We start from the raw sequence: 8,907 nt of genomic DNA on the forward strand, positions 1-8,907 counted from the left end.
TCCTATTCTTGGGAGGAAGACAGGATAAAAATCAAGTATGTGGAATATATCTTTTTGTTCCAGACCAGTTTTTTAAATGAAATAAAATGGCAGTTCATAAGATTTTTGTTGACTGTCCCCTTAGCAACGCTTATCTGAACTATTGCAGTGACAGGAAAATTATGACATCGTCTTGGAATGGAACTTTTTGACATCACCAGTAACAGTTTAGAAGGAGAGTTTAAGGCTTGGCTTGGAGCAGTGTGTATATGTCTGCTTCAACGTGGGACAGCTGGTTTCAGTGTTCCTACATGGGGCAGGTGGGGAAATAAGAGGCTTCTGCCTTGGAATCCAATATTGGTGCTCATTCTCTTCCGAGGATTAAAACTGCTATGGTAAGACATTGTTTCCAGGATGTTCTTCAGCTTAAAGGTACAGAAAGAGAGGAACATATCTAAGATTTAAGAGGACATATGAAAAAGTAACAGACCACAACATACATTCCAAATTTAGGATAGACCTAAGAAAAGTGAACAGTGGGGTTTAGGTAAATTTGTTGTTCTGGTTGTGTGCCTTCAAGTCATTTCTGACTTACGGTGACCCTAAGGCAGATTTTAAGACTTCGGTTGGAGCAGTGTGTATATGGGGTTTACTTGGCAAGATTTGTTCAGAGGAAGTTTGTCACTGCCATCCTCTGAGACTGAGAGTGTGTGACTTGCCCAAGGTCACCTAGTGGATTTCATGGCCAAACAGGGAATCAAACCCCGGTCTCCAGAGTTGTTGTCCAATGCTCAAATCTTTACAATTGCCGGGCCTGGGGATCCTTTGGCATTTTAGATTTTTTGGATTACAGCTCCTGCAAATCCCTCCACTTTGACAATGCTAGGGCTTCTGAATACTGAAATCTAAAACATCAGGAGGGGCAAAGATTCTCTATGTATTAATTTTTTTAAAGCGCTAAATATTGCTGGATCCTGCTTCAAACTCTTTCTGCCACACTCCATCTCTCAGTAGGTTGGCCATGTGTTCTGTATTACACATGTTGTTGTTATGCACTTTCAAGTGGACTCTGACTTATGGTAAGTTCATTATACAGTTTTCTCGAATAGATTTGTTTAGAGGAGGTATGCCATTTCCTTCCTCTTAGACTGAGAGAGTATGACTTGCCCAAGGTCACCCAGTAGGTTTCCAAGGTTGAACAAGGATTCAGACTTTGGTCTCCCAGAGTCCTAAAGCTTTATCATATGAGAAAAGAAAGGTGAAACTAAGCAGGACAAAAGTGGTTTTCTTTGTGCCTTTCTGCACGAATTGTAGCATTTTTGTTCCCTTCCCTGAGAGAGACTATTGTAAAAGTGTGGTTTTTGTCAAAGGGATTTTTCCAGCACAACAAAAGACACACTTTTATGACTGTCTCCCTCTGGAAGAAACCAGAAGTGCTTCAACAGCATGTGGAGAGGCAAGGAAAAAGCTGCTTCTGTCCTGGTCCATTTTCTCATGCGAGAAAGTTCCTAGTCCCAACACTAAAGCTGCTACAACTCAGTGACTTTCGTTTTATGGAAGATATTGCTGTTTTTAGAATCCCAACTTTTTCCAGTTTTGGACTACAAATTTTAAACATAGTTAAAAATTCATAGCATACAAAGGTTTTAAAACCCCCCACTAAAACCATCATAATATTAAAACTAGTTAAAACATAAATGAAAACAACAACAGTTAAAAGTCTAGCATATTATACAAGGCTTGTTGCTCCTATAAAAATCTTCTCTACTTTGCACATTCACTTTTTCAGCTTTTTTGTGCAATTGCAGTATTATTGTGATTTTTCTAACTGAACATTTCTTTGTGTGACCATCTGTCAAAATCATTTTAAATAAAGTAGTGTTAGAAAGTAATTGTTTACCAATAGTTACTTGTAAATTGTATAACCATATTGCCATATGACGGTAACAGCATTCCATTTGCAGTAACATTTTAAGTTACAGGTGTCACTTAAAGGATATGTGACCTCAGCAAATGGTGGATGAGGAATATCACATGATTCAAGTGCTAGGTTGTTTTGTAGTTTGTGTTCTGCCCTGGCTGTTAAAGTAGCAACAAAGTGGATGGGAAGGAGGGTATTATACGCTGGGGTTTGGTTCGAAGATCCCCCGTGGATAACAAAATCCATGTATGCTCAAGTTCCATGAAATATAATGACATAGCAAAATGGTGTCCCTTATAAAAAATGGAAAATCAAGGTTTGATCTTTGAAATTTATACTTTTTTTGAACATTTTCAAACTGTGTATGCTTGAATCTGTGTATAAAAAATCTGTGTATAACAAGGGCCAACTGTACTTAGACAACTGAATGTTGCTTTTGTTTTTAAGTAACTAAAAAGTACTGATTTTAGTTACTTTTGAAAGTAAACATTTGTTTTTTTAATGTGATTTAAAAAATGATAACAAATTACTTTGAGGTGAAGCTTGGTAGTATATTTGTAACTACAGTGGGCCCTTGGTATCCACTGGGGTTTGATTCCAGGATCACCCACAGATACCAAAATCTGTGGATGCTCAAGTCCTGTTAAATACAGTGGAATAGTGAAATGGTGTCTCTTATATAAAATAAGAAATTCAAGGTTTGCTTTTTGGAATTTATATCCTTTTGGAATATTTTCAAGCCGCAGATGGTTGAATACATGAATAAAAAAATCGGTGGATATTGAGGTGAGGGGAGAGAATGCCTGTAACTATTTAGGCCTAAAACCATTTACTAGGCCATTTAGCGCAGACCTAAGAGACATAGCCAATGCATCTGAGGAAACAGATTAAGGTCCCAAACAGACCAGCTGTAGTTTGAGGGTGGTGTGGGGGCATGGCGTTTAGATGATGCACACCCCAACATGACCTTAGCAACTCACTTTGGCAATTTCACTCCTTTCCTGAACCATTTTGTAAATCCAATTGGTACTACATTTAATTAAACACAACTTGCCCATCTTCTGATCTGTCCCAGGAAACAACCAGAGAGTCCCATTCATCATCTGAGTTCTCAAACTTTGAGACAGAGTCCGTGCATCACACCGACAAGGAGATTCAAGCAGATCTGGATCACACCAGCAACTTGGAAGGGTCTGAATACTCTTATCAAGAAGGCAGTGTAGAGTTCAAGGAGATGCAGGCAGGAATTGAGTTTGCTGTGCAGATAACACCAATTAAAGAGTCAAAGAAACACAGGGAAAAGATGGTAAGTAGGGATGAATGGCTGTTTAGAGGAAGGAAGTGGGGATGGGTGGCTGGCCCCCATCTTAAGGAAAGTAAGGAAGCTCCTTCAGGAAGCCAGCTTTGAATGTCACAAAAGTTGGGGTGGAAAGAATATTTGAAAATATTTGCAAAATAGTTGAAAAAAATGTGTTTCTTGAATGTTGAGAAATCCTGGTGAGAAGGCTTGGTGAAATTCTTTGCAGGTTAGAACTTAACCTTTATGCAGAAAACAGCATTTCATGCCCATGAAACAGCATTTTATAATAATATTATCTGCACACTTTTCAAAGACGTCCTCGCAGCAGGAAGCAAATTGCTAAAATTACTTGTTGCTTCCTTTGGGGGGAAATTAGTGAAGAATTACATCCCTAGTCAGAACTAGGATGAGTCAGAAATGGAGCTGTGGCAGTGGGGGCATGTTCACAGTGGCAATTGCCCAGTCAGTGGTGGGTGCGGCTTCCATGATCAATGCTTCCATGTGCCTGATTGTGACTCTGGCTGCCAAGATATGCTTTACCATAACCCATATCTTCAAAATAGCTTCAGCACTTTAGGTACCACCTTTCAAATTCAGTCTAAAACCTGGAGTGGATTCACCATCCCACTGATAATGGGAGTCACCAGGTATCACTGTGTCCAGTATCCCTGCAGAGAGCTCCAATGGAACAGATGTCTCTTCAGCATACATTTTTGCAACCCATCCATCACATGTTCTTTTAACATGCATGTGGGTTGTCTGATCCCCACTGCTTTGTGAATAAGCCCCATAGAAGAAGAATTTGGAAATTTTAGCTAAGGGATTAATCGATATAGCTGAATAACATTGTGATTTTAATTAAATGAGGTATGCCTTCACCCCTCTTGAGATACATCTGCACTGAAGAAATAATCCAGTTTGACACCTCTTTAACTTCCATGGCTCAATGCAATGGAATCTTGGGATTTGTAGTTTGTTGTGGCACCAGAGCTCCCGGCGGAGAAGGCTAAATAGCTCACAAAACTACAATTTCCAGAATTCCATAGGACTGAGCCATGGCCGTTAAAGTGGCATCAAACTGCATTATTTCTGCCATTAGGATGCAACCTTGGAGTGCAAACTAAGTTGATTTTAAATACTGTTATTTATAATTACAGGTGTGTGTCTTCACTAAATGGTATGCAATACTTCTGATGCTTCCTCATGCTCAGTTGCTAGTGTTCAGGTGACAAGATGGTGGACAAGAGTAAAAGGCATTTTGTACCAAAGGGTAGCCTCTTGTACCATTCTAATGTTTTAAAAGTAACTAATTTAGTTACTTTTGAAAACAAGGAATGCATAGCATTACTTTTAAAAATCACATCCATACTGGTAACTATCTTGGAGGGTTTGGAACTATTACTGAGTCCAAAAAACTGTGGCGCGTTACAGAGCGTCGAAAAACGGCGCTCTGCTTGCGCCATCATTAGCTGTGCCGAGAAGCCCCAGCTGCCAAACTGTGAGGCTTCCTGGCGCAGCTAAAAAGAAGCGCCAAAATGGGGCTTCTTCTTGTGTCGCAGAAATGACGCGACAAGGCACCAATGGCGCACTCGACGCATCATTATCATGATGCTACGTGTGGATGCTAAGTGTCCGGCACGTAAAAATGGCCGCGCCCGTGTGTATAGGGCGCGGCCATTTTTACGCCCCCGTCAAGTGCTAGGGATGAGGCCAGTATGGACGCTAGGTCCTCAGCCAACCCCTAGCACGTGACGAGGGCGTCGCAAAGGCCCGTGCGGAATGGGCCTGTCCAAGTAAACAAGCATAGACTTACACTCTTTTATAAAAGCAAGAACAGGCTACCAAAGGCATGTACTTATTCTTTAAAACAAAACCAAAAATCTTTTTGACTCCAGCAGACAGGTCTGGGATCCATGTAGTTCACAACAAAAAAGTTTTTATAAGCACATAGAACAGTGCATGTACTAAAATAATATGCACTAAAAACAAGCTGGCACACAATATTAAATAGTTTAAAACCTTGTATACCTGCACTCACAATATAACACAAGCAATCTAAAGTTTATTTGAAATAGCCAGCTTCCAAATGGCTTGCTGAATATTTTTTTAAAAGTAAAATTACCAAAAGATTTAGGTTTGAACAAAGAGCCTGTTGAGGAAGAACAGGTGAAAACAATAACTGGCTTCCCTCAGTAACATGGGGTTAAATTTTGGACATGTTCATCATGATAATCCTCATAACTGGTCCACATGGAAGCAGCAAAAGTGAGGGAACTATGCAGATCCAGATCAATAAACCTGCTCTGGCATTTTTAGCTCAACTAGGAGAAAGTCTTTTGTAGTGCTCTGTGTGTGTATGCACTATCAGGTTACTAATGATTTATGGCAACCCCATGAATTTCATAGAGTTTTCTTTGACAAGGAATACTCAGAGGTGGGACCTTCCTCTGAAATATATCATATAGCACCTAATATTCATTGGCAGTCTCCCATCCAGGTACTAATCACAGCTGACTCTTTTTAGCATCCAAGACTGGATAGGATCTGGTTCATTTTAGGGTATTAAGGCCCTTTAGTGCTACCAGGAGAGCCAGGGTTGTGTAGTAGTTTGAAAGTTGGACTACAAATCTGGACATCAGGGTTTGATTTCCAGCTCAGCCATGGAAACCCACTGGGTGACCTTGGGTAAATCACATATTCTCAGCCCCAGAAAACCCTGTGATAGGTTCACCATAGGATGACCATATATCAGAGATGACTTGAAGGCACACAACAGCAACAACATTACTAGCAGGTCTTAATTTTCCCATTCAAGTCTAAGCCATGTCAACATCCCTTGTATTACAACAGAGAAGAGTTCCGAACAATATATTGTTGCTGGGAAAATCAGTCTTCCTGTAGCAACTGCGAACATTTCATTTAAGAGGACTGCAGCTCAGGGAGAACAGGAAAACCAGGGGGCAAATGATGTTATCATCACAGTTAATCAATAATCGTCCAATCTTTCTACTTTTCAAACCCTGGTTCCACTATACCACTGATTACTTTGGGCAAATGCAATTACTTCTCCTGCCATTTTATCATTACAGGATGCTGCGAGGGACACCCCAGCCTCTTCATACGTCCCTGATGATATGACAGAGGTCTTAGAGAATAAGATTCAAACTGGGCACCTGGCGATCAGCGCTCCAAGAGGAACCAGAGCTTTGCAGCAAGAAGCCTACTCCAGGATTGGCGAGGCCAGTAGTTTACATGGGATAGGTCAGCTGAAAGGCAGGCAGATCACAGCAACTGATCTTGACTTGGAAAAGATGAGGCTGGATGGTGCAATGACCAGGCTGAAGTACCGGCATGAGGACAATGAAAAGCGGAGGCAGCATGAGGAAAAAATGGCACAGCTACGTCAACAGAATGGTTCTCGATCAGTAAGTGGGACAAAATGATGGGTCAACAATCAGAGCTGGGGAAAGTTCCTTATCAGGGTTACAGTTCTCAGGTCCAAGTACCAATTTCTCATTCCAGCTACAGTAAACCCATTGAATCAAAGCTATTTATATAAGCGTTATCATCCAGGAATGAATTTAAAGGGTCATCCCACAACCTAGGCCAGCTTGACAGGGGCTGATGGGAAATTGAATCCAATCAAAATCTGAAGGGACACACATTCCCATCCTAGAAATATATGGTGATGTGTTGACACCAAAACTTGGGAATATACCTATTTTGGAGTATAATACCCAGAGCCCCTAAACCTGCATAACCATGCTTGCTGGGTGATTCTGGGAGGAATAAATAAATAAATCCCCCCCCCCCAATCTGATTGATATTACAGGAAAGAATCTCTTTATACATTTTCTTTTTGGCCCTGGCAACTGTTTATGGTACAGTCAGCCCTCCATATCTACAGATTCCATCATCTACAGCTTGAAAATATCTCCCCTCCCCATTTTTTTAAAAAAAGCAAACCTTGATTTTGGTTTTGTTTTTTTTTCCCCCAGAAGGATTACACTACAATCTACAACTTGGGCAAGTTATTTTTAGACTAAAGTTTCCAGAATCTCTCAGGGTTTCTCAAGTTCTAGGCCAATAAAAGTAGCTTTTCCCATTCTGCTGCTTCATTACTTTTTCAACATCTGGCAATGCTTAGCTCTCTATCCAAAAATTATATCAAGTTTTACATGGGAAAAGTGATATTGGGTAAAATCTACACACTCAAGGTTTAACTGAATGTACATTAAATTTCCAAAACAGCACTAGAATTCCTGAAATCCAAATAAATCAACAGAAATGACATTCAGTTACAATGCCAATACACTTATTAAGCCTATATATCCTTACATAAGCACATTTTAATACGCAATGATTTATTTCCTGAGCAACTGGAGTATTGCACCACAGCTTTATAAGGAGGCATCTCTACTTAAAAAGAAGCTCATTAAACATTTCAAAGGTTAAAACTGGGACATGTATGACCAAACAATATCAGAATGTCATCAAGATGGCAAAGATGTTAATGAGGAAGAACAGACAAGCTAGGAGAGGGTGCAGGGGCTTGCTTTGGCCTGAGTCTACTGGGAATGGAATTATTTCCCTCCTTCTCTATCCTCCCCCTTACTAACTAATTACAGACTACTTTTGAACTTTGTAGTCTATTTGCAGCAATGGAAGTAAGCTGAGGACAAAGGAGGAAGATGGGAAGAGGAGAGAGAAACTGGGACATTATTAAAACTGCTGAAAAAGTGGGATGGCAGATGATTGTCCCTCCAAAACAGGACAGTTGGAGGGTACGGTAATGGGACTTAATACCTGAGTGGGTACATTGCAATCAATTTTTACATGGGAATCAGTCCCACTGATTTCAGTGGAATTTATTTTTGAGTAGACATTCCTATGAGTGCATTGCATCCTTTCTTTGCCTTGTATGTTAACATTTGGGAAGCTGCTCAAAGGGAACATTAGCTAACGTACACTTTTCATTCCCTCCCTTCTTGTTTTCTTCTCTTTCTTTTCTCTCCTGTTTAGATTGGGCAAGAGCTTCATGAATTACTCCAGCCCCAGAACCAGTATGCTCTATTTTTCTTATGCTTCGTCTTTATCCATGTTATTTACACAGTCAGGGAGCTGGCTTTCTATTTTATTGTGAAGCACCACTTATTCTGCTTTGCCATGTTGCTGTATTTCCTTTGCAAGAAGATTCTGTTGGATTACAAAAGCCGGAAAAACTAACTGAGAAATAGCAGCAGACTCTATATGGCAGAGAAAAGAGAACATACTACTCCCTGATGTTTATGCATCTCAGTTCTGTCCTCCTCATTGTCTCTTCTCTTTATACTTCTCCTTTTCTAATCTGCCAGATAAAGACAAATTTCAGCTTGGCTTTTTTCAGGACCTGACAGTTTCCTCTGTGTTGAATGTTGGGTTCCCACCCTCACTTTGTTATTCATGTATAGGCTCTTCCTTTTCAGCCATCCCCTTGAGCCTGCCATCATAACCAGTATTAATAAACTGATACAGGATTTGAAAAAAAAAAACATATGTGTACATATGTATTATTCAAAAAATTGGATCTAGCATCCCTAGGAAATGTGTTGTTACTGTTTTTTCAAAGGTATGGGGCTCAAAGCAGACCATTTTTAGAAATTAAATTCAAAAGGAATCCCAAATGCACTCAAAAGACATTGTTCATGGATATACTAGCCTGAGCACA

General features: G+C 40.1%; 1 protein-coding gene across 1 annotated transcript; it reads left to right on the forward strand.

The window, feature by feature from the left end:
• Positions 1-232: 232 nt before the first annotated feature.
• On the forward strand, positions 233-8,704 carry LOC121930493 (transmembrane protein 247-like). Its single transcript, XM_042466930.1, has 4 exons — positions 233-374; positions 2,976-3,206; positions 6,290-6,625; positions 8,223-8,704. Exons 1-4 carry the CDS (start codon positions 372-374, stop codon positions 8,424-8,426), a joined length of 774 nt encoding a protein of 257 aa, XP_042322864.1. The 5' UTR covers positions 233-371; the 3' UTR covers positions 8,427-8,704.
• Positions 8,705-8,907: the final 203 nt, after the last annotated feature.

This window comes from Sceloporus undulatus, chromosome 1, assembly GCF_019175285.1.
Source record: "Sceloporus undulatus isolate JIND9_A2432 ecotype Alabama chromosome 1, SceUnd_v1.1, whole genome shotgun sequence".
Lineage (NCBI taxonomy): Eukaryota > Metazoa > Chordata > Lepidosauria > Squamata > Phrynosomatidae > Sceloporus > Sceloporus undulatus.

What these genes read in the sequence shown, in the direction of transcription:
- LOC121930493 (XM_042466930.1), top strand. An exon ending in AGAAACACAGGGAAAAGATG is followed by an intron (nt 3,207 to 6,289) that starts GTAAGTAGGGAT and finishes TTATCATTACAG; the next exon opens with GATGCTGCGAGGGACACCCC. An exon ending in AACAGAATGGTTCTCGATCA is followed by an intron (nt 6,626 to 8,222) that starts GTAAGTGGGACA and finishes TCTCCTGTTTAG; the next exon opens with ATTGGGCAAGAGCTTCATGA.